The following is a 24092-nucleotide window of genomic DNA, read 5'->3' as shown; positions in this document are numbered from 1 at the left end:
AGAAATCGTACCGACAGCGCCACGGATCATCCGGATCTCGGCCACCACGATTCGTTTTGCTCCGCTGCAGCGGTGAAACTTTGCCTGAGGGGGTAAGAAACATTCCCCCATCGATGTCCACGACGAAATGGACGGAGCGGCGAGAGCGAATCTCTTACGGATAAGTTGGCCGAGAATGGATCGTAAATAACAAGATGGAAATGATAGAAAGAATAAATTTCATACACGAGTAATAAAATCGCTGGATAATCGTTAAATTCCATGTATAAATCAATAAAAATCGAAGAAAGTAAGAAACGCGGAAGCCAGAAACGATTACAATAATACGAAATTCAGTGTAGACGTGACGGATCAGATGGAAATATATCATGTGAATGGATGAAAATATTTCAAGGCAGGATCACGTGCTAAAATGATCATCAAGATTTCAGATTCGGGCGAGAAACTTGTCGTAAGTAAAATATTGTAAAGTTTACAAAACCGTGAAATGCAATATTTTATAGAAGCTGAATAAGATAAATTTTATTTCTTTCCATAAATAATTTTAAATATGCATACCGTAAAATCTGATTTATTGATTAGATATATTGAAAACTAATCTTTCAGAAATAAATTTGGACGAAATTTTACAAAAGTTCAATATATGTTCAATAATAAATTAACCATTGTCTACGTTGAATCATAAAAAGCGATAACTTCTTCAAGCACCGGTCATTTCGACCGAGGAATAGGATATACAAGAGCTGACGAAAGAAGAAATTACAATACGCAATCTTGCCATCGGATATTAATTTCAGATTTCACGATTTCATCCATCCGTCTCGCGCTAAGAAAGAAAGAGACAGGAAGAGGAAAAAAGGAGAACGAAAATTTCACAACGAGACAATAGACGAGAGCAACATCGATATATCGGGCATTCCTGCGAAAATTTAATTACTCCCTCATAATCCGGAACCGATATCAGACCCATAAGCGGGCAAAAAGGGGGCGAGGTTATCGTATCGGTCAGTTAATGCGGCGATTTTCTCGTACGACACTGGATCGCGCCTGAACATTGAAGCGGGAGGAAGGGAGGGGAGGCGGTTAGATCGTGCAGGTGTAATCCGTGCCGCTCAATCGCGGCCCGACTATGGTGAGAATCGGTTGTAGCGGGGATCGGTATTAGCACTTGCCGATTATGTAAAGCCCGACCGATTATGGAGATCGAATTAAGCTCGTGGCGCGCGTTCGCGCGCTCAACGAGCCTGACGCGTGAAGAGAGGCCTCTCCCGCTATCATCCCTCCCCCTCCCTCTCCCTGGAGGAGGGGGGATGGTTGTACAGCGTAGAAGTAGAAGGGGCTGGGGCGAGTGCTTGGGGCGATGAGTTGAGCGGGTGGACGCGTAGACATGCGGTGGTAGGGAGTTGCAATTCCCGTAAATTAAAGGACAATCGAGCCGAGGTCACTCCCCCCCCCCCTCTCCCACTCTCCTCTATTGTTACTGGCTCTGCTTCGAACTCCGCTGCAACCGGACAATGCGCATCCACTGAGTTTCACCCTCGTATTTCATGTAACTGCCAAACGCTGGTGGCTTCCGACACGGCGAAAGAGAGGAACGGACGGCGGATAGACGGTGAATTGGGCGACGAAAGGAGAAAGACGGCTCGTGTTTTAAGCTCGTTACACTGGTGGATAAACCGGCGAGTTCTGGAGTCGGCTTAACGCCATCGCTTGCCACCTGCCGAGATCTTGGGTTTACACAGTGAACCGAACCAGTTGGTTCGCTCTCCCAACTTGGACTGGATCTCCTCTTGGTTTACCTCGGAATCACGACGGTTTGCCCCGAGTTACGAGGCCGCGCTTTGATCTTCGGCTCCGATAAGTCGAGAAAGGATCTACGCGCGCCGATTGGTAAACTTCGACCAGCTTCCGTGCTAGATTTCTGATGTCGGTCGACTTTTATAATATTTTACAATTCTTCGATTCAATCTTACAACTGGAACGAAAAAAAAAAAAAAAAAAAGAAAAGGAAGAATGACTGCACCTTCGATTAGAGTTAGAGTTCTCATCGAAGTCTATTCTCGTGGAGCAATTAAGTCCGCGACGGGGCGTAGCTGGCCAATAAATCAGGGATCAATAAATTAGTGGGCTGGTTGAAGCTCGCGCTGACTTTATCTCCGCATCGCGGGGGCCGAAAGGGAAAAGGAAAACGGAAGCTGGCATCGATAAAACACTAGCCGCCACCCTCTTACGTCCGCGTACGATATTTGACTTTCTCTCCCTCTCTCTTTCGTTCGCTAATCTGCATTTTAAATGCCCGTGCTTCCCACCTCCGACCACCGCCGATAACAGAGAGCCGAAACTCACGTACACTGGCCGGCCCACGGCCGACAACAACCCCTTCTTCGATCCCTTCCCAGACAGGAAACGCCGGATGCGCGACCGGATACTTGGCGAGTACGTTCTCGCGCCCACGGACCGGAGATAAAAGTACGTAACTCCAGGAACGAGGCATCGCCGCGTCGGGACGTCTGTCCAGGCCAGACCTCCGCCATTCTTCGTCCTCCCTCCCCACCTTTTTCGAGAGATTTCCAGCGTCCTCGAGATATTAATATCCGGCCCGGTTATGGTCAGGCGTTATTTTGAGAGAGAGAGAGCTCACCATTTTTCGTGTACTGGATTATCTATTTTTTTTTTTTGAACGTGGTTTATTGCGATTTTTATAAATTTATTTTGGCCCAAGGTTGGAAAAATTATGGTTGTTGCTCGTGGGTTTGAGAGCTTGTAAGTTTGCGAGATCTATTCCGATAAATTATCTCTATTTCTTGAAATTTTTAAGAATGTTTGTTTTTTCGGAAAGATGGGCGTTTTCTTGATTTTGTCTGCAACATAAATATCCATAGTCATTTCTTCAGAATGTTATTATTCTTGGTGTAAAGAAAATACATTTTGCATTTTTCGAAAGCTTTCACTGTTGCGAGTTTCGTTTCAATTATTAATGAAATTCGAAATAAAATTAAAAATTTCGAAAACACGTATGTGTTTTCCTTTACAATGAACGTCAGCCGATAAAAAAGATACATATCAAAATCTTGTCATTTCAATATATTTCCTCGTTAGTAAAACACCATTTAAGAACTAACCATAGGATAACACAACTTGTCATTACCCTCTCAACAGAATATTTATGAGCGTAGGGACACTTTGAAAATGAAATGCTTCGTTAGTCACGTCTGTTTTAACGTATGTCAGTCAGCCAGGCGCATCGAAAACGAATAAACAAATAAATAAAAAAGTTTCCACGAATGAAAGAATCGAAATTGCTGATCGAAACGGAAGTTCGGTTCCCAGTGTCTGTCGCAGCAACGAGCGCGAGAAGGATGGCAGGAAAAGAGATCGCGGACCGTGGCGGAAGTGAGACGTCGTGGTTCCTCTCGGTCGCATAAATCACCATTGTCGGTCGCTCTGGCTCGAAGAAACGTTCGATTTTACGCTCGCCTCGAACTGAATGGGAAGAAGAGTTACGACGACGACGCGTCGAATGCATCGAGAGGGAGAGCGGCCGACGAAAGGGGAAGATGACTCAGAGGCGGCCGGCTCGTTGGCTAAATGGCCAGGGATCATGGCGTGAGCGAGTGAAAAAAGAAGTTCCACCCCGTATCGCCGACTTTTCATGCGTGTGCATCCGGCCAACGAGCGGATCTTTCGCTCTTTCGTGAAACGCGAGAGGACGCAATCTTTGTTGCGACACCCTTCCTTGCTGTATATATATATATATATTCAAAGAGTTAGGTGGACGCGTGCTCTGCTTTCCCTAAAAACTTGCCAGTTTCTCGTTTGTGCTCTTCGCGCGAAATTAAATACTCCCGCATGATCCTGTTTTTTTCTCGTGCATTACTCGTGACGTTGAATTATATCCAGCGCGAGAAAACGGTGGATTAAAGAAAAGGGGTATCTTTTTGTTCCTTTAGCAAGCCTTAAAATAAGTAATCTCTATTATCACGTATATTTTAAATCTCGAATTGTAGTATTCGAAATCATCTTGCTCTTAGAGCATCGGTACTCTTCCGTGGTAATATGCCTCGCTTAAGTGGAGGCACTCACTCGCAATATGCAAGTTTCATTTAAAAATTCTTTTACAAATTTGATCACGTCGGCGCATCGTGTCACGTTGCGCAGGGAAAAATATAATCTTTCTCATTTCTCGCGCGTGGTCCGTTTGTCACAGAGCAATAAACCAAGCAGGATGCATTACCCGTTGTTGTTGCTTCACGACGCGACGCCAATCTGCGCTCTCAACGCAGCAGACGAAATGCATCTCGAGCGTGCTCGCGAGGTCAAGTCGACGTATATAGGACGTAGTCCAGCGGGTGAAGCTTCTCAGGTGGCGCGTCTCGAGTGTGTCTTCATTTTTACCGACTATTCTTATCAAGCTTATATACGTGCTTATTGCAACTCGAAGAGAGGGGAAAAAATAGGAAGAACAAGATGGAAAGATCCTTTGTTTATCGATGCAATCGGCCTCGCCCACCAACTCCCTTCCCACGGACGTTTTCCTTCCCGTTAATTCCTCGGTACTTGTCTACAATAGCTAGCCTCCGGTGACTACCTTCCAGTCATTAAATTAAAACCTTCGAATCGAGGTATTGTTCTCTCGAACGGGGGAGGTTTTCGAAAGTTCGAAAGCCATGGAAATTTTCCAATCTCTCGGATCCTCCTCTCCAAACATCTTTCTCCCTGCAACAATCCTTTCGGGAAGAGAGAGTTTGGAAACTCTTTCGAGGACAACAAAGCTCGACGGGGGTGCCTGGTTGAATCGGTAGCCTGGAACGTCCACGAGCGACCCTTAACTTTTTAATTTCCATAAAACGCGCGTCGAACCCCGAGGGGGAGGTGGAAATTGCATACACGCGCAATCGACCCCTCTCTCCTCCTCCCCCCCCTCCCTTCGGGGAAAATTTATTAACACGCGGGGCGGAGGCTTTGACGATGACGGAGGGACAAAGTAACGGAGTTTGGAACGGCGGCGTAGGCGTCATCAGATAGAGATACGTCGGAAGTTGGCGTCGGTTCGGTGTCTATCTGTCGGGGCCAGGCACAATGCGAGATCCAGAGGACAGAGACGTGGCCGAACCGCGCCCCTTTCATGTACCGCTGATTGATACCCTTGGCCCTGTCCGATGTGGGGTTGCTACGGTAATGTCGTCCTCGTATTGCACCGCCACGTTATCAACTGGAGACTGGAGATCCGCCGATTAACAGATATCACGCGGATTCTGTTGAAATTGTTCACAAGGAGTTTACACGTCCCTGTTCGCGATATTCTTGTCGTGAGCACAACACAACTATATTTACTGCGGTGAGAAGCTATAAATGAGGCGACGTTTGTACACAAATATCGACTCGCATTTACGCGAAGGTGTCTTTGTTTTGGACGGCACGTAAGGCTGTGTAACGTAACGAATATTAACAAATAAGAAATGAAAATTAAATGGAAGGAATAGGAAGGAATTTTCGTAATTTAAAAAATTTGTGCCTTCTCATCGAAAATTTCGTTTTACGCTCCCAAGAACGTATTTTAAACTATAAGAGTATATATTTTCACATACCGTTTGCCTTAAAAATTCTCCATTAAATTCCAACATTTAATAAAATCCTTCACCACTACCACAAAGAAGCAATTTCCAAAGTGCACGACACGTCCACGAGATGACATCTCGCGTCAACAAGATTCAGCGCCGTCCCCCTCCATTGTGTTCCTCGACCGCAAAACGAGCCGTGTCAATCGGCGACGTCGGCCAGGCTCGATTCAAACGGCGCGGCACAATTTTTGATAAATGCCGCCATTCGCGATGGAACAAGGTGTTTCAAAGGAGAGCGTTAGGGGAGGAGGAGTTATTCGTCGCCTCTTGTTAAGAGCGACGTTGCTCGACGATCAAAGGGTGGCATTCCTCCGAGGCAGGAATCCGCGGAATTGCTTCCCGTAGCGGGCCGGTGACAAGCGGAGTGTGACGATTCCGCGAGGAAATTAGCGGGCACGACGCGTCGTCGACGTCGACGCTACATTTCGCGGCGTTGATACATACGTCGACGCGGGAAGAATGCCGGGCTTCCCCGATTACTCGGTTGGAAAGGATCTCGGCCGATAGAGGAGAGGTTTATGGGTTTAAATTCTTCTTGTTTCGCGATTGATCGCGTTTTCGAGAATTCTTTGAACGAGTCTTTTGATCGAGTGAAATTTTTTCCAGGCTATTATTGTTCTGTGAAACTCGAAGAGGAGGAGCGAAGACAAGTTCTTAAATAAGACGTTTCTTATTACGGATTTTAAGAAGTTTTAAAAGAGATTTAGTAGATTCTAAGCAGGGGAAAAAGAAGGAAAAGGAAAAATTTTAAGAGATTCGTCTAATAATTATTTTGTTTTTATTATTTTTGGAGAATCGTTATGAAAGCAAGTGAGGGATTTCGAAGGTATTGTTATTTTTATAAATAAAATTTGGTTGTAGTATAATGAAATGTTTACCCGTTTAAATGTTTGCCAGATTGTAACACGAAGTTTAAATTGCACATTACCAATGATGAATAATTTTGTCAGCATTCGCATTTAAACGCTCGTTTAAACGTTGTTTAAACATCGTAATTTCTCGAGTGCCTGTGTATATTCTCAGGTAATAAAAACGAACGAACGACCTCACCGCAAACATGCGAATCCTCGGCCATGTTCTCGTACAATTGTCTTAACTCTGTAGAAACGAAACTGAGAGTATATTTCGTAAAAAGTAGAAAAAAAAAAAAAAAAAGAAGAAGAAAGAGAGAAAAATGTAGAAAATAAACTTCATCGAGAATAAGAATCGAAATCTAATATCATTTCGAATAATTTCAAATATGATACATAATGTAAAATGATATAATCCTGATATAATCTTTTTCAATTTCATGTTTTTCATAAAATAATTTAACTTTTAAAATTCTTCCATTAAACAATCGTATTTAAATTATATTACATTGTTTATCACTTGAAAGATACGAATACTTCGCTTAAAAAACATTTCAGGACCCTTTTAAATTGTATATCGCATTATCCAATTGAATCAACTCGACTCGTTCCGAGTAACGAGACGTATTCGTATTAAAAATAACGCGTCAAAAGCAACAGACATGTAAATAAATTATATATATATATATCGATCCGGAGAATGCAAATAAAAGATAAGGGATGGAACGATACACGGTCTTCCCAAAGATTGCACATGTTGTCAGTGAGAACATCCAATACATAAATATTCAAATCCCAGAGGGAGAGAGAGAGAGAAAAAAAAAATATTATAACTGCAGCGATTCATCGTTCTCATTTTTACCTTTCATTTCTTTTCCCTTCTTTTTTCTTTTATTTTTTTTCTCCTCTCTTTTTTTTTTTCTTTTATTATTTTCCTTCTGTTTGCCACCGTACCGAGCGAAACGAAGAGTAATTACGAAAGTAACTACGAGACTTTAAATACCCTTGAAGAATTCTTTTCGCCGAAGGGAGCCCCGCTAGACAAAAAGAGAATTTCTCCCCCTCGCAATTAAAGTATTTATTACCCGACAACGATGGTTAAAAAAAAAAAAAAAAAAAAAAAAAACGAAACAAAATACACGACGGATGACGCGTTGAGATAGCTTACAACTTTTTCCCAACGACGTCGATTTTTAAATGAGAAACCACCGTATTTCGTTCTCCTCCGTGAATTTTACGCGTATTGTAAGGGAAAACGAATCGTCTGTTAGCAGATCGTCTATTACCAAATATAATTTGTACGCGATAAAAATTAAATTAATTCCAATGTTGCTTTCAATTATAATTTTGTAATTTTTAATATATATTGTAATTGACGAATACATTTCTTTTATATGTATTTTCAATAACTGCAAGAATATGATTTATATTTTTATATTCTTTTAACATCCACATCTTATATATTTTTAACAATTGTGTATAAGTTTTAATATTACTTTTTTTACGAGTTTAAATATATCATAATTTAAGATCGTACCAATTGTTTCTTTCGATTTTTAATAACGTTTTTCTAAAAACAGGTTTAACGTTTTAGGGGAAAGCACTTTGAGAAAACTATAGCGCAAGGTACAAGTAACCGAGTTTCCATTCACAGTGATCGATCAAAGTCCGGGACGCTCGAACCCTGACGCTTCTTGGCTTGGCTTTTAACGTTTCGTATACATTATGATGATAATATATCGCTCCATTTACGTCCGATATCATGCTCATAATCCGCTCGATTCAATATCCAAAGTATTCATAACAGACTTTATCGATCAATATAACACCGGTATTACTTCATTAATCATAATGCTTTATCGTGCCTGCAACAGTTTCTCCCTGCCGAGAGAGTCTACAAATTTTCTTTACTGCCGCGAAAACTATTCTCTCCTCTCATTTCAATATCAATATCGAACGCGTTATATCGATTCGAGCAACCGTTTCGCCGGAAATTCTTCTTTTTGCACGCCATACAAATCACGTGGACACCTGTCCACGTTACTTCCTGCTGTATTATGGATCCATAGAACGCGAGTCGATGATATTCTCTCCACACGCGTGTGTCCAATGATTTTATTATACGCGATATAATCGAATAAATTTGGCCATTGTCGATCAACGTTTTTGCAAGCATCGTCGAATAATTTACGCCGATGGCAAGGGATGGATAAAAGAGGTGGGTTGAAAATCGAGGACGTGAAATTGAAATTCTATATTTTGCACCCTGTTAGTCCCAAGCGTCCTCGACTTGAACGCGTTTTAACGTGTTAAAATCTTTTGGGAATCTATTATTCGCAGGAGGCGTCGCGTTTGATTTACACGCTCGATGATTGTTGGCCACGTGTCATCCGCACTGCGCGGATGAATAATAATTGCGTATTAACCGGAGTACATTTGTTTCCAGCTACAATTATTAAAATATCGAATTTATGGGAAAATCGTGTAAATTTTATTCTATAAAAAATATTTATAATAATTCTTGTCCACAACAAAAAATTGTCAATAGAAAATTTGTTTGGATTCTGTTCAATAAAAATGAATGAATAAACAATCTTCTATTCGTAGAAATCTTCTATCCGCGTTCTTCGTTCGAACCAACGAAGTTTCTTTCTCTTGCACGGACAACGTATCTTCTTCCTTTCCTTTTCCTCCTCCTTTTCTAATTTCTTAATAATTTCCGGCTTGCCCAACGTGACATTGAACGATTTCTTCAGAAGAGGGGATGAAAGGTAGGGCGACAGCTAGAAACGAATCTCAATTAAACTAACCCCCTTTTTCAACTTCCTTTTAAATTTTAACCGTTGGATCACAGAGAAAAGGAAGAACTCGTCGCAACAGGATAATCAATAATAAATTAAACTCCAAAAATTACAACAGAATATAAGACTCGAAGTGTAATACGTTTCCCCACAACTGGGGAAGAAAAGCCAACTATGACGGCCACGATACAATTGCAAACTTTGCATTCACGAAACTTCCACCGTTCCCTCGCCGACACATTCATCTAGCCGAGCCGGGCCGCGCGAAAGACGTCCAAACGTATGAAAAAGAAGGACTTCCGTTTCAATTCGGGGCTATTTACGAAGCCGTGGGTCGGTTCACGTCGGACAGAGGTAATACAGACGGGCCCATCTAACCATCTCGTAACGCGGGGCTCATACATCACCATCTGAAGTATCCGGTATTATTCCCGCTCGCGCACCGAGCACGCAATATCCTGGCCCGTGACAACAAAGTAAATACCGTATACGTGAACCGACAGAACGGGATAGAAATTTCGACGTGAAAATACGCGAGCCATCCGCCGCCTCCTCTCCCGTTTCGATCCTCGTTGTTGCGCCACGAAACTGTTCTCTCCACTCGTTGGTTGCTTCAATTCAGGCAGCAGTTTATAAAACTTACGGTATAGTAGGCAGGCCCCAGCAGAGGCGTGTACTTTTCGATCTTCGACGATCTGGCGATCACACCACCCTTCGCGTTCTTCAGTATGTCCTTGGACAGGTGGTAGGAGGTTGGATCTGGTCGAGGAAGGGTGATCAGGAAGGATTGTGGAGGGGTTAACAGGCGTTTGTTACCTGGCGTTTTCTTCGTGTCGGACCATATCTTTGAGGAACGAGTGTCGCGTGTACCGAAGGGGACGTGCAACACGGGGAATTCGCATTTGTCACGATTCCTTTTGAAAGCTCTCAAGGTCTCGTAGATACCGGCATCGGGGCCTCTCTGTAAATATCGAATGGTACACGTTTCAGAAGGGTTAACAAGATTCAATTCTGGTCGAGAGAAGCGTGTATATATATATGTATGATGCAAAAGAATAATTGGAAATAATTTGTCGATGTTCGTATTCTCTTATATATAAATAAGAAAGTTTCTCGGTGATCGTTCGATTAATGCAGAAAGGGCGATTGAGAAGAGAGAGCGAAAGGCTACCGTTTTTCTTCTCGCCTCCATTCCTCGACTTATTCTTCCCTGTAATCGATTAGACTCGAGTCACGAAGCATAAATCCATTTCCTTCCAGTTATTTGATCGGCGCTCGTCAATTAAGCAGTTGGACAGTGTCTTGTAAAGATAATTCCATCTTTTCCAAGGACGAGAACGGTACGATCTCTCCCGAGGAATGAATACTAAACGTCGATACTTGTGACGATCCGCGAGGGTGGATGTATAGACATATAGACCGGGGCCAGGGATTGGCTCGAATTTCCGGCCCAGCGAGCCGGAAGTGATTTCTCCTGGCTGCGTCGGCCACGCGCCTCCTGGAAATGACCCCGAGAGTATGGCAGAACGTCATTTCCGCCCGCTGTCGAGTTACGACGCCTCCCTACGTTATGTAAATACCCGAATCTCTCAACGACCGTCCTTATCCGCCGATCGTAAGAATTCGCCATGACACTTTCTTCCTGCGTTTTATCGCCTTGTCGCGCGAATAATTCCGCGCGACAAAGCGGGATATAACTTCTGCTCCGTATAAAGTATTCCTATTATCCGTGTAAAATTGACTTTCATCGAAATTGACATAGATTCCGCGTCAGCAGTTGCCACTCTTCGCATTAAAATAACGATTCGATGTAGAATTTATATATTTGAATATATACGAGCGTATATGCGTGTGCATATGGTTATAGTTTTGTGGTGAATACGAATTTTCAATCAATGTATATTGACATCGATCAAATTTTTGATGCTTCTTATATCAATTATTACCACTAGTTTCGCGATAAATATTAATGATAAAATGTCAGGTCAAATATAATTTGAATTCGGTTTTTAATTGTAGAACGAGTGACTTGGTAAAAGGGAAAAAGGGCGTTTAATGAAATTTCTAAGTGTCCACCTGTCAAACGCGAACTTGGCGTCGCTCAAAAGGCGACTCTCACAGAAGGATTCCACCTTTCAACTCCGTGGAACGCGGTTCCCGGCCAACCTCAAAGGAGACACGGCTGTGACAGAGGCAGCGACACGCGTCGTTGTTCCGCACCGCCCTTATCCCGGCCGTATCTGCGGCTACACTGTCGAATCCTGCTTCGACGATCTCTCGATTAACGAGCAAATTGGATCCTGGTTCCCGAATCGCCCCGGGTACAGATGCATCGCTTCGATCCACTTCCATTAATTTCGTCTCGGCCTCCTCCTGATTACCTCGCGCTTCGAGGATTACCTGGCTGCCTTGGTTCACAGATTTCTGGTTTCTCGAATGAAAGAATCCGATCTGATCGCTGACTTATTGTTACCACTGGCCACTACTCGGATACGATCTCATTAAAGAAATTGCTGTTCCTCGTTTAACATTTTCAATCTCGATCTCGACTTCCTTTCCGGCTGACTGACTCAGCTTTTCCTCCAGGAAGTTCTCGTTCCTTTTCTCTTTGGATGGAGAGAGGAGAATTTTACTTGGAAAAATTATTAGTTCTCTCTTCTCTCTTTTTCTTCTTAAAATAAAATAGTTTTATTAAATAATTGATGTCGATTTTGTAAAAAGTTATCGAGTAACGAGATGAAAATAATTAATTTGAGAAGTTGGATTGGATGGTGTTCACATCTGTGCGTGACAGTGTCAACTAATCGAAAATATATGTTTTGTTCACTGTATAACGTTATTTTTCGCAATAAGAAATTGTATCCATGTATACCTGTGATTGTACTTTTTTTCGTAGGTATAAAATTATTAGCTTTCTCTTCTCTTTTTTTTCCTTCACATAGTTTTACGAAATGATTTACGTCGATTTTATAAAAAGTTATCAAGTAACGAGTTAAAAATAATTTTTTGTGTAGTTGGACTGCATGGTGCTGACATCTGTGCGTGACAGTATTAACTAAGGGAAAGTATACCCTTTGGTTCAATGCTACGGTATGTATAACGTTCTCCTTCGCAATAAGAAAATGTATCCATGTATACCTGCGATAGTATTTTTTTTCGTAGGTATAAAATTATTAGCTTTCTCTTCTCTTTTTTTTCCTTCAAATAGTTTTACGAAATGATTTAAGTCGATTTTGTAAAAAGTTATCGAGTAACGAGTTGAAAATAATTGATTTCTGAACTTAAACTGCATGGTGCTGACATCTGTGCGTGACAGTATTAACTAAGGGAAAGTATACCCGCGGTTCAGTGCTACGGTGTGTATAACGTTCTTCTTCGCAATAAGAAAATGTATCCATGTATACCTGCGGTAGTATTTTTTTTCGTAGGCATAAAATTACTAGCTTTCCCTTCTCTTCTTTTTCCTTCAAATAGTTTTACGAAATGATTTAAGTCGATTTTGTAAAAAGTTATCGAGTAAAAGTATCGAGTTGAAAATAATTGATTTGTGAACTTAAACTGCATGGTGCTGACATCTGTGCGTGACAGTATTAACTAAGGGAAAGTATACCCTCGGTTCAGTGCTACGGTGTGTATAACGTTCTTCTTCGCAATAAGAAATTGTATCCATGTATTCCTGTGGTTGTATTTTTTTTCGTAGGTATAAAATTATTAGCTTTATCTTCTCTTTTTTTTCCTTCAAATAGTTTTACGAAATGATTTAAGTCGATTTTGTAAAAAGTTATCGAGTAACGAGTTGAAAATAATTGATTTCTGAACTTAAACTGCATGGTGCTGACATCTGTGCGTGACAGTATTAACTAAGGGAAAGTATACCCGCGGTTCAGTGCTACGGTGTGTATAACGTTCTTCTTCGCAATAAGAAAATGTATCCATGTATACCTGCGGTAGTATTTTTTTTCGTAGGCATAAAATTATTAGCTTTCCCTTCTCTTCTTTTTCCTTCAAATAGTTTTACGAAATGATTTAAGTCGATTTTGTAAAAAGTTATCGAGTAAAAGTATCGAGTTGAAAATAATTGATTTGTGAACTTAAACTGCATGGTGCTGACATCTGTGCGTGACAGTATTAACTAAGGGAAAGTATACCCTCGGTTCAGTGCTACGGTGTGTATAACGTTCTTCTTCGCAATAAGAAATTGTATCCATGTATTCCTGTGGTTGTATTTTTTTTCGTAGGTATAAAATTATTAGCTTTATCTTCTCTTTTTTTTCCTTCAAATAGTTTTACGAAATGATTTAAGTCGATTTTCTAAAAAGTTATTGAGTAATGAGTTCAAAATAATTAATTTTGCAAGTTTGTAAAGTTGGATTGGATGGTGCTGACATCTGTGTGTGACAGTGGAACTAATGGAAAGTATACCCACGATTTCGTGACAGTAGAACTAATGGAAAGTATACCCACGATTCAGTGCTACGGTGTGTATAACGTTCTTCTTCGCAATAAGAAATTGTATCCATGTATATCTGTGGTTGTACTTTTTTTCATAGGTATAAAATTATTAGCTTACTCTTTTCTTTTTTTTCCTTCAAATAGTTTTACGAAATGATTTACGTCGATTTTATAAAAAGTTATCAAGTAACGAGTTGAAAATAATTAATTTGTGAAGCTGGACTGCATGGTGCTGACATCTGTGCATGACAGTATTAACTAAGGGAAAGTATACCCTCGGTTCAGTGCTACGATGTGTATAACGTTCTTCTTCGCAATAAGAAATTGTATCCATGTATACCTGTGGTTGTATTTTTTTTCGTAGGTATAAAATTATTAGCTTTCTCCTCTCTTTTTTTTCCTTCAAATAGTTTTACGAAATGATTTAAGTCGATTTTGTAAAAAGTTATCGAGTAACGAGTTGAAAATAATTGATTTGTGAACTTAAACTGCATGGTGCTGACATCTGTGCCTGACAGTGGAACTAATGGAAAGTATACCCTCGGTTCAGTGCTACGGCGTGTATAACGTTCTTCTTCGCAATTAGAAATTGTATCCATGTATACGTGTGGTTGTATTTTTATTCCTAGATATAAAATTATTAGCTTTGTCTTCTTTTTTTTTCTTAAAATAATATAGTTTTATAAAATAATTGATGTCGATTTTGTAAAAAAGTTATTGAGTAATGAATTCAAAATAATCGATTTCGGAAGTTTGTAAAGTTGGACTGCATGGTGCTGACATCTGTGCCTGACAGTGGAACTAATGGAAAGTATACCCTCCATGTATACGTGTGGTTGTATTTTTATTCCTAGGTATAAAATTATTAGCTTTGTCTTCTTTTTTTTCTTAAAATAATATAGTTTTATAAAATAATTATTGTCGATTTTGTAAAAAGTTATCGAGTAACGAGTTCAAAATAATCGATTTTGCAAGTTTGTAAAGTTGGATTGGATGGTGCTGACATCTGTGCGTGACAGTAGAACTAATGGAAAGTATACCCTCGGTTCAGTGGTACGGTGTGTATAACGTTCTTCTTCGCAATAAGAAATTGTATCCATGTATACCTGTGGTTGTATTTTTTTTCGTAGGTATAAAATTATTAGCTTTCTCCTCTCTTTTTTTTTTCCTTCAAATAGTTTTACGAAATGATTTAAGTCGATTTTTTAAAATGTTATCGAGTAACGAGTTGAAAATAATTGATTTGTGAACTTAAAATGCATGGTGCTGACATCTGTGCGTGACAGTATTAACTAAGGGAAAGTATACCCTCGGTTGAGTGCTACGGTGTGTATGACGTTCTTCTTCGCAATAAGAAATTGTATCCATGTATACCTGTGGTTGTATTTTTATTCCTAGGTATAAAATTATTAGTTTTGTCTTCTTTTTTTTTCTTAAAATAATATAGTTTTATAAAATAATTGATGTCGATTTTGTAAAAAAGTTATTGAGTAATGAATTCAAAATAATCGATTCCGGAAGTTTGTAAAGTTTGACTGCATGGTTCTGACATCTGTGCGTGACAGTAGTAACTAATGGAAAGTATATCCTCGGTTCAGTGCTACGGTGTGTATGACGTTCTTCTTCGCAATAAGAAATTGTATCCATGTATACCTGTGGTTGTATTTTTATTCCTAGGTATAAAATTATTAGTTTTGTCTTCTTTTTTTTTCTTAAAATAATATAGTTTTATAAAATAATTGATGTCGATTTTGTAAAAAAGTTATTGAGTAATGAATTCAAAATAATCGATTCCGGAAGTTTGTAAAGTTTGACTGCATGGTTCTGACATCTGTGCGTGACAGTATTAACTAAGGGAAAGTATACCCTCGGTTCAGTGCTACGGTGTGTATGACGTTCTTCTTCGCAATAAGAAATTGTATCCATGTATACCTGTGGTTGTATTTTTTTTCGTAGGTATAAAATTATTAGCTTTCTCCTCTCTTTTTTTTCCTTCAAATAGTTTTACGAAATGATTTAAGTCGATTTTTTAAAATGTTATCGAGTAACGAGTTGAAAATAATTGATTTGTGAACTTAAACTGCATGGTGCTGACATCTGTGCGTGAGAGTATTAACTAAGGGAAAGTATACCCTCGGTTCTGTGCTACGGTGTGTATAACGTTCTTCTTCGCAATAAGAAATTGTATCCATGTATTCCTGTGGTTGTATTTTTTTTCGTAGGTATAAAATTATTAGCTTTCTCTTTTCTTTTTTTTCCTTCAAATAGTTTTACGAAATGATTAACGTCGATTTTATAAAGAGTTATCAAGTAACGAGTTGAAAATAATTAGTGAAGCTGGACTGCATGGTGCTGACATCTGTGCATGACAGTGGAACTAATGGAAAGTATACCCTCGGTTCAGTGCTACGGCGTGTATAACGTTCTTCTTCGCAATTAGAAATTGTATCCATGTATACGTGTGGTTGTATTTTTATTCCTAGGTATTAAATTATTAGCTTTGTCTTCTTTTTTTTTCTTAAAATAATATAGTTTTATAAAATAATTGATGTCGATTTTGTAAAAAAGTTACTGAGTAATGAATTCAAAATAATCGATTTCGGAAGTTTGTAAAGTTGGACTGCATGGTGCTGACATCTGTGCCTGACAGTGGAACTAATGGAAAGTATACCCTCGGTTCAGTGCTACAGTGTGTATAAGGTTCTTCTTTGCAATTAGAAATTGTATCCATGTATACGTGTGGTTGTATTTTTATTCCTAGGTATAAAATTATTAGCTTTGTCTTCTTTTTTTTCTTAAAATAATATAGTTTTATAATTGATGTCGATTTTGTAAAAAGTTATCGAGTAACGAGTTCAAAGTAATCGATTTTGCAAGTTTGTAAAGTTGGATTGGATGGTGCTGACATCTGTGCGTGACAGTAGAACTAATGGAAAGTATACCCTCGGTTCAGTGCTACGGTGTGTATAACGTTCTTCTTCGCAATAAGAAATTGTATCCATGTATACCTGTGGTTGTATTTTTTTTCGTAGGTATAAAATTATTAGCTTTCTCCTCTCTTTTTTTTTCCTTCGAATAGTTTTACGAAATGATTTAAGTCGATTTTTTAAAATGTTATCGAGTAACGAGTTGAAAATAATTGATTTGTGAACTTAAACTGCATGGTGCTGACATCTGTGCATGACAGTGGAACTAATGGAAAGTATATCCTCGGTTCAGTGCTACGGTGTGTATGACGTTCTTCTTCGCAATAAGAAATTGTATCCATGTATACCTGTGGTTGTATTTTTATTCCTAGGTATAAAATTATTAGTTTTGTCTTCTTTTTTTTTCTTAAAATAATATAGTTTTATAAAATAATTGATGTCGATTTTGTAAAAAAGTTATTGAGTAATGAATTCAAAATAATCGATTTCGGAAGTTTGTAAAGTTTGACTGCATGGTTCTGACATCTGTGCGTGACAGTATTAACTAAGGGAAAGTATACCCTCGGTTGAGTGCTACGGTGTGTATGACGTTCTTCTTCGCAATAAGAAATTGTATCCATGTATACCTGTGGTTGTATTTTTATTCCTAGGTATAAAATTATTAGTTTTGTCTTCTTTTTTTTTCTTAAAATAATATAGTTTTATAAAATAATTGATGTCGATTTTGTAAAAAAGTTATTGAGTAATGAATTCAAAATAATCGATTCCGGAAGTTTGTAAAGTTTGACTGCATGGTGCTGTCATCTGTGCGTGACAGTAGAACTAATGGAAAGTATACCCTCGGTTCAGTGCTACGGTGTGTATAACGTTCTTCTTCGCAATAAGAAATTGTATCCATGTATACCTGTGGTTGTATTTTTTTTCGTAGGTATAAAATTATTAGCTTTCTCCTCTCTTTTTTTTCCTTCAAATAGTTTTACGAAATGATTTAAGTCGATTTTTTAAAATGTTATCGAGTAACGAGTTGAAAATAATTGATTTGTGAACTTAAACTGCATGGTGCTGACATCTGTGCGTGACAGTATTAACTAAGGGAAAGTATACCCTCGGTTCAGTGCTACGGTGTGTATAACGTTCTTCTTCGCAATAAGAAATTGTATCCATGTATTCCTGTGGTTGTTTTTTTTTTCGTAGGTATAAAATTATTAGCTTTCTCTTTTCTTTTTTTTCCTTCAAATAGTTTTACGAAATGATTAACGTCGATTTTATAAAGAGTTATCAAGTAACGAGTTGAAAATAATTAGTGAAGCTGGACTGCATGGTGCTGACATCTGTGCATGACAGTGGAACTAATGGAAAGTATACCCTCGGTTCAGTGCTACGGTGTGTATAACGTTCTTCTTCGCAATTAGAAATTGTATCCATGTATACGTGTGGTTGTATTTTTATTCCTAGGTATAAAATTATTAGCTTTGTCTTCTTTTTTTTTCTTAAAATAATATAGTTTTATAAAATAATTGATGTCGATTTTGTAAAAAAGTTATTGAGTAATGAATTCAAAATAATCGATTTCGGAAGTTTGTAAAGTTTGATTGGATGGTGCTGACATCTGTGCCTGACAGTGGAACTAATGGAAAGTATACCCTCGGTTCAGTGCTACAGTGTGTATAACGTTCTTCTTTGCAATTAGAAATTGTATCCATGTATACGTGTGGTTGTATTTTTATTCCTAGGTATAAAATTATTAGCTTTCTCTTCTTTTTTTTTCTTAAAATAATATAGTTTTATTAAATATTTGATGTCGATTTTGTAAAAAGTTATTGAGTAACGAGTTCAAAATAATCGATTTCGGAAGTTTGGAAAGTTGGATTGGATGGTGCTGACATCTTTGCCTGACAGTGGAACTAATGGAAAGTATACCCTCGGGTCAGTGCTACGGTGTGTATAACGTTCTTCTTCGCAATAAGATATTGTATCCATGTATACCTGTGGTTGTATTTTTTTTCGTAGGTATAAAATTATTAGCTTTCTCCTCTCTTTTTTTTTCCTTCGAATAGTTTTACGAAATGATTTAAGTCGATTTTTTAAAATGTTATCGAGTAACGAGTTGAAAATAATTGATTTGTGAACTTAAACTGCATGGTGCTGACATCTGTGCATGACAGTGGAACTAATGGAAAGTATATCCTCGGTTCAGTGCTACGGCGTGTATAACGTTCTTCTTCGCAATTAGAAATTGTATCCATGTATACGTGTGGTTGTATTTTTATTCCTAGGTATAAAATTATTAGTTTTGTCTTCTTTTTTTTTCTTAAAATAATATAGTTTTATAAAATAATTGATGTCGATTTTGTAAAAAAGTTATTGAGTAATGAATTCAAAATAATCGATTTCGGAAGTTTGTAAAGTTTGATTTCATGGTTCTGACATCTGTGCGTGACAGTATTAATTAAGGGAAAGTATACCCTCGGTTGAGTGCTACGGTGTGTATGACGTTCTTCTTCGCAATAAGAAATTGTATCCATGTATACCTGTGGTTGTATTTTTATTCCTAGGTATAAAATTATTAGTTTTGTCTTCTTTTTTTTTCTTAAAATAATATAGTTTTATAAAATAATTGATGTCGATTTTGTAAAAAAGTTATTGAGTAATGAATTCAAAATAATCGATTCCGGAAGTTTGTAAAGTTTGACTGCATGGTGTTGCCATCTGTGCGTGATAGTAGAACTAATGGAAAGTATACCCTCGGTTCATTGCTACGGTGTGTATAACGTTCTTCTTCGCAATAAGAAATTGTATCCATGTATACCTGTGATTGTATTTTTTTTCGTAGGTATAAAATTATTAGCTTTCTCTATTCTTTTTTTTCCTTCAAATAGTTTTACGAAATGATTAACGTCGATTTTATAAAGAGTTATCAAGTAACGAGTTGAAAATAATTAGTGAAGCTGGACTGCATGGTTCTGACATCTGTGCATGACAGTGGAACTAATGGAAAGTATACCCTCGGTTCGGTGTTGCAGTGTGTATGACGTTCTTCTTCGCAATTATAAATTGTATCCATGTTACGTGTGGTTGTATTTTTCTTGCGTAGGTGTAATATTATTAGCTTTCTTTTCTCTCTTTTTTTTTTAAAATAAAATAGTTTTACGAAATAATTGATGTCGCTTTTGTAAAAAGTTATTGAGTTCATAATAATCGATTTCAGAAGTTTGTAAAGTTGTATTGGATGATGCTGACATCTGTTCCTGACAGTGGAACTAATGGAAAGTATACCCTCGGTTCAGTGCTACGGTCTGTATAACGTTCTTGGCAATAAGAAATTGTATCCATGTATTCCTGTGGTTGTATTTTTTTTGCGTAGGTATAAAATTATTAGCTTTCTCTTCTTTTCTTTTTTCTTAAAATAAAATAGTTTTACGAAATAATTGATGTCGATTTTGTAAAAAGTTATTGAGTGACGAGTTCAAAATAATCGATTTCGGAAAGTTGTAAAGTTGGATTGGATGATGCTGACATCTGTGCGTGACAGTAGAACTATGGAAAATATACGCTCGGTTCAATAATACTACGGTGTGTATGTATAGAGTAGTATTCTGATTATATTGATAAATATAGTGTTGTTAATTATTCATTTAAAATGATAATTTTAATATTATCTTAATTTTATTTTCTGATTTCTTCGTTTACCTTTTGAATTTCTGGAAACCTTTCTACTTTGGATTTAAAAGCAACATGATGCACAAGAGTTTTCGTTTCTTCTATTCTTTTTGGAGAACATTTCGGGGTATAACTTTCTTCTTCCTCGCAATAAGAAATTGTATCCATGTATACCTGTGGTTGTACTTTTTTTGCGTAAGTATATTTGTAACGTTTCTCCGACTCAAAAGCTAAATTGCCGACATTCAAATCGTAATCACTAGGTCCTGAACAAGAAACGAAAGAGACTTTCTTGGTAAGATACCAACAATTATATTCGATTGAAAAATCAGATACAAATTATGAAAGATGAGATTCTAATATAGAGAAAAGATCTTGCCTGGTCCAAAGTGCGTAGGATCTTTTTTAAAACGAGTAGCATAAGAACCGAATGGCGCAGGAAAGATGGAAGATGTACATTTTATCGGAACAATAGGATTGTATGTACCTGGGCCAGGTACATCAGAATCTATGTCAACGAATCTCTGTACACAACAAAAATCTATATGATAATAAACTGTTCTAAAAGATTATTTTAAACAATTATACCTTGGCAGTTTGGCCGAAAGGTGGTGGTTCAACGACATAAGTATCGCATTTGCATCTGGTCTTAGAATATTTGTCAAAAACACTCTTTATCTTGTAAGCATTTGGTGCTGGCAAATTCTATATGCAAAGATTCACTCTCAACATCGTTAATTAGCAACAAATTCTGTGGATTGTATTTCAAAATTATTTCTCTTCATTGTAAAGTCACCTCGCGCATTTTTACTCTATACAATATGTCAAGGGTACGTGGCTGCCAGGATGTCATTCTTTTCATTTCTCTTATCTTCTCGTCCTGTATTTGATTGGCTGTCTTCTTCGTTTCGTGCTCGTAATGGCCAGGGCTCGGAGTTAAAATGGGTTTGTGCTCTGTTCTTCCTGTCATTCTGCTCCAAAAATTACCTTTGTACAGTAACGTAGTAGTATTTGTTTCCTGAAAATTTGATCGAAATATTCGAAAATATATATACATAATTATAAAACGATATTAAAAATTTTTTAAACGAGATAATAATGCTTTACTCCTCGATGAACATTGTAAAAATAGGTTGGCTTTTTCTTTAGAGGAGGATTTTTCACGAAAACACCATATTCATTAATGTCGTATCCTGTATAATCTTTGTCCGGAATCGATGTGGCCGTTGGAATAATCGAACGAGGGGGTCGTTTTAGCCATAACTGTGATTCATCATCAAAATTGAATAATAATTTAATAATGTTACACCTTGTCGAGGGGATTAGATAGATATTACTTTTCCAGGAGGACCTCTCCATGTGCCAGGATGAGATCTTATTTTTCGTTTAAGCAAATTCCCACTTAAGTTATAAATTGGACCTGGTATTTCAGCTATTTCTTCCTTAAACCGAATATCTCTAAAATCAATGCTGGCTCCACCCTGTAATTTTTTAATTTTTTCACTACATCTAGATTTCTCTGGATTCAGTTTTGAACATTTTAATTTTTATAAACTACGTTCTGGTATATGTCGTCGAGATCTTAAAGTGTACGAGGTAGGTCCTGGTAATCGTGCAATCTCTTTCGGCACATAAATAGTTTTTCTTTCAGTTCCACAGAGAAAGGGAGTATACTCAGCTATACGAACAATTTCATTTTATATAATTTTATTTTACGTATCTTAAAACTTATGATCTTATAGGTTATTTAATTTCGTACCAAGATGTCTATCTGGACAAGTAACATCCGATATGTCATATGTTCCAGGTCCGACTGTAACTGATGTTTGAGTGATTATTTTTGGAAATCTTATTGTCCTATCGTACGCCATTATCTTATTTTATAATAAGATAATTATTATTCCAATTGAGTGATAATAATAAAATCGTAATTTAAACACGTATAGAAAATGTATGAACTATGTTAAAAATCGAATATGAGCTACAATCGATTGTTCCACTTTACATCGATAAAAAATTCATATAATAATGAATGCGCTCCACGAGTTTACTGGGACCAATTGCTTTCGCTAATGAATCATCTCGGTGGAAGAAAAATTATTTGTTTGCAATAATTGTAACAGGCTGGGTATTCGCGCCTGAAGGACGCCGTTTTCACTTCTTTAACCTACTTTTTTATAATGTTCGCCTTGCATAAATTTTCGGCCGGGCCAGTTAATAATTTCGTTCTCGTTACGCGAAACCCATTAACGTTTTGACGCCGAAGTAAGAGATTATCGTTTGCATCAAATTGAAAACGATTCGCGGGCGTGCTCGTAAGGAAAGTGAAGGGTTCTACGACGAACAACTTGAGTGTTTTGCAAGTGATATCTCTTTTATTGCATCATTCAGTGGAATGTTGCGTATCAAAAATCGTAAAGAATTATCATTCTCTTCTGAACTTCGACGTTTTCTTCGAATTTGTGACTTTTTCGAATAAATATTAGCTCTATTAACATGTTTCATTTCTCTTGGATAAATTATTATTTGGTTCAATTCAATTTTTTAGGATAATAAAATTTTTTTCTGTAATCTTTTAAATTTCAGGAACAAATTTTATGAAAATGCAAAGTGAAATTATTCATATTCATAAAATTTGGAACATGTATATCCCTTAGTGCTTATGTTTAACGTGAGATGGCGCAACATGCACCGCTTAAGGTCGTGTTTGGTCGATAATTCGAGAGGTTTCTGATTTGAAACGTGGTGTGGCAACAAAGTGCGCTGGTTTCAACGTCAGTGGAAAACATTTTCTGTGATTTATTCGTATATTGCAGTAAGTTTTCTCGTAAATTCGGAAAATAATGTCGAAAAACGAAGAGAAATTCGACGGAATGCTGCTGGCTATGGCCCAGCAACACGAAGGCGGTGTACAAGAGGTGAGTATAGTTTCGTAGCCGGTTTAGGTTAGGGTCCACTTTGAACAAGATTGTTAATTTCGCGAATAATTCTAAAACTATTAACGATATATGGTTTATTTCACAGCTACTTGACACAATCTTCAGTTTCCTCGCGCGAAAAACGGATTTTTACACGGGAGGAGGTGAAGGAGCTGCAGAAAAGGTAATTATTCTTTATACGAATTTGAGCAATATAAATGGTTTCATTATCTTTCATAAACGTAATTCATACGTTATTAATCATGGATTGTAGTTCATATACATTGTTTATATTTTATTTTAGCTTGTCACTAGTAAGTTTAAGAAACATGAAGCTACAGCTCTTGCCAAAGCTGCCAATGAAAAAGCTGAGCGTGCAGAACAAGAGAAACGTCGTAAAGAAAGATTGGAAAAGAAAAAAAGAGAAGAGAAAGCTGAAGAGGATAAATTCAATTCAGAATCGAAGATTGTCGAGCTAACCGATGAACAAGCTGCTAAGTTACAAGAAGAAATAGATAGTAAAGTATGTGCAAGTTATAGTTATCTAAATTGGGATTATATTTCTTCAGTTATATGTATTTTTATTATCTTGATTACAGAAATCAGTGAAAGAATCTCCTGCTGTTCCTGGCCCAAGTGGTGATAATGCAGAAAGCTCGAAGAAAGAAGATGATGTGGAGGATGAGGAGGAAGATGAGAAAGAAAAAAATAAACTCAGGCCTAACAGTGGAAATGGTGCTGATCTGCCTAATTACAGATGGACGCAGACACTCCAGGATTTGGAGGTAAGTAATATTAATAGTCATGCATGCGACTAGATTTTTTATTCTTAATTCTTGAAAAATTTTTTTGCTTTAAAATA

At 37.7% G+C, this 24092-nt stretch overlaps 3 protein-coding genes across 9 annotated transcripts in view; 1 reads left to right on the top strand and 2 right to left on the bottom strand.

Moving 5' to 3' along the window:
* Nucleotides 1-8940: 8940 nt before the first annotated feature.
* On the bottom strand, nt 8941-21044 carry LOC147656393 (sperm-tail PG-rich repeat-containing protein 2-like). The gene is made up of 7 exons (XM_086915515.1): nt 21036-21044; nt 20901-20960; nt 20692-20836; nt 20343-20578; nt 10090-10234; nt 9917-10032; nt 8941-9255 (listed from the first exon to the last, which is right to left on the bottom strand). Exons 1-7 carry the CDS (start codon nt 21042-21044, stop codon nt 9070-9072), a joined length of 897 nt encoding a protein of 298 aa, XP_086771641.1. The 3' UTR covers nt 8941-9069.
* The window catches only part of nudC (nuclear distribution C, dynein complex regulator), a 101665-nt gene continuing 93419 nt past the window's right edge, over nt 15847-24092 (top strand). Inside the window, exons 1-5 of one of the 7 annotated variants that reach the window (XM_086915512.1) lie at nt 15847-15943; nt 22970-23230; nt 23337-23414; nt 23535-23753; nt 23830-24015. In XM_086915512.1, the coding sequence (XP_086771638.1) occupies nt 23156-23230; nt 23337-23414; nt 23535-23753; nt 23830-24015 (558 nt within the window). In that variant the 5' untranslated portion in view covers nt 15847-15943; nt 22970-23155. Of the gene's footprint in view, nt 15944-17482; nt 17577-18272; nt 18386-18865; nt 18929-19864; nt 20226-22898; nt 23231-23336; nt 23415-23534; nt 23754-23829; nt 24016-24092 lie in introns of those variants that run through there. The other 6 variants (XM_086915514.1, XM_086915513.1, XM_086915511.1 and 3 more) reach the window with 6 other exon arrangements.
* Nucleotides 20901-22301, bottom strand: LOC147656392 (sperm-tail PG-rich repeat-containing protein 2-like). Its single transcript, XM_086915503.1, has 5 exons — nt 22072-22301; nt 21871-21990; nt 21650-21831; nt 21420-21575; nt 20901-21330 (listed from the first exon to the last, which is right to left on the bottom strand). Exons 1-5 carry the CDS (start codon nt 22181-22183, stop codon nt 21094-21096), a joined length of 807 nt encoding a protein of 268 aa, XP_086771629.1. The 5' UTR covers nt 22184-22301; the 3' UTR covers nt 20901-21093.

The sequence above is a fragment of the Apis florea genome, unplaced genomic scaffold, assembly GCF_048593485.1.
Source record: "Apis florea isolate Af1SG1 unplaced genomic scaffold, ASM4859348v1 contig_3787_pilon, whole genome shotgun sequence".
Classification (NCBI taxonomy): Eukaryota; Metazoa; Arthropoda; class Insecta; order Hymenoptera; family Apidae; genus Apis; species Apis florea.
The sequence above is the reverse complement of the archived record's forward strand: the minus strand, read 5'-3'. Positions and strand labels throughout refer to the sequence as shown.

What these genes read in the sequence shown, in the direction of transcription:
- LOC147656392 (XM_086915503.1), bottom strand. Translation starts at nt 22,183, where the DNA reads ATGGCGTACGATAGGACAATAAGATTTCCAAAAATAATCACTCAAACA. An exon ending in TCGACGACATATACCAGAAC is followed by an intron (nt 21,832 to 21,870) that starts GTAGTTTATAAA and finishes AACTGAATCCAG; the next exon opens with AGAAATCTAGATGTAGTGAA. An exon ending in TTTACAATGTTCATCGAGGA is followed by an intron (nt 21,331 to 21,419) that starts GTAAAGCATTAT and finishes TCAAATTTTCAG; the next exon opens with GAAACAAATACTACTACGTT.
- LOC147656393 (XM_086915515.1), bottom strand. An exon ending in CTTTCGGCCAAACTGCCAAG is followed by an intron (nt 20,837 to 20,900) that starts GTATAATTGTTT and finishes TGTTGTGTACAG; the next exon opens with AGATTCGTTGACATAGATTC. An exon ending in CGACACGAAGAAAACGCCAG is followed by an intron (nt 10,033 to 10,089) that starts GTAACAAACGCC and finishes TTCCTCGACCAG; the next exon opens with ATCCAACCTCCTACCACCTG.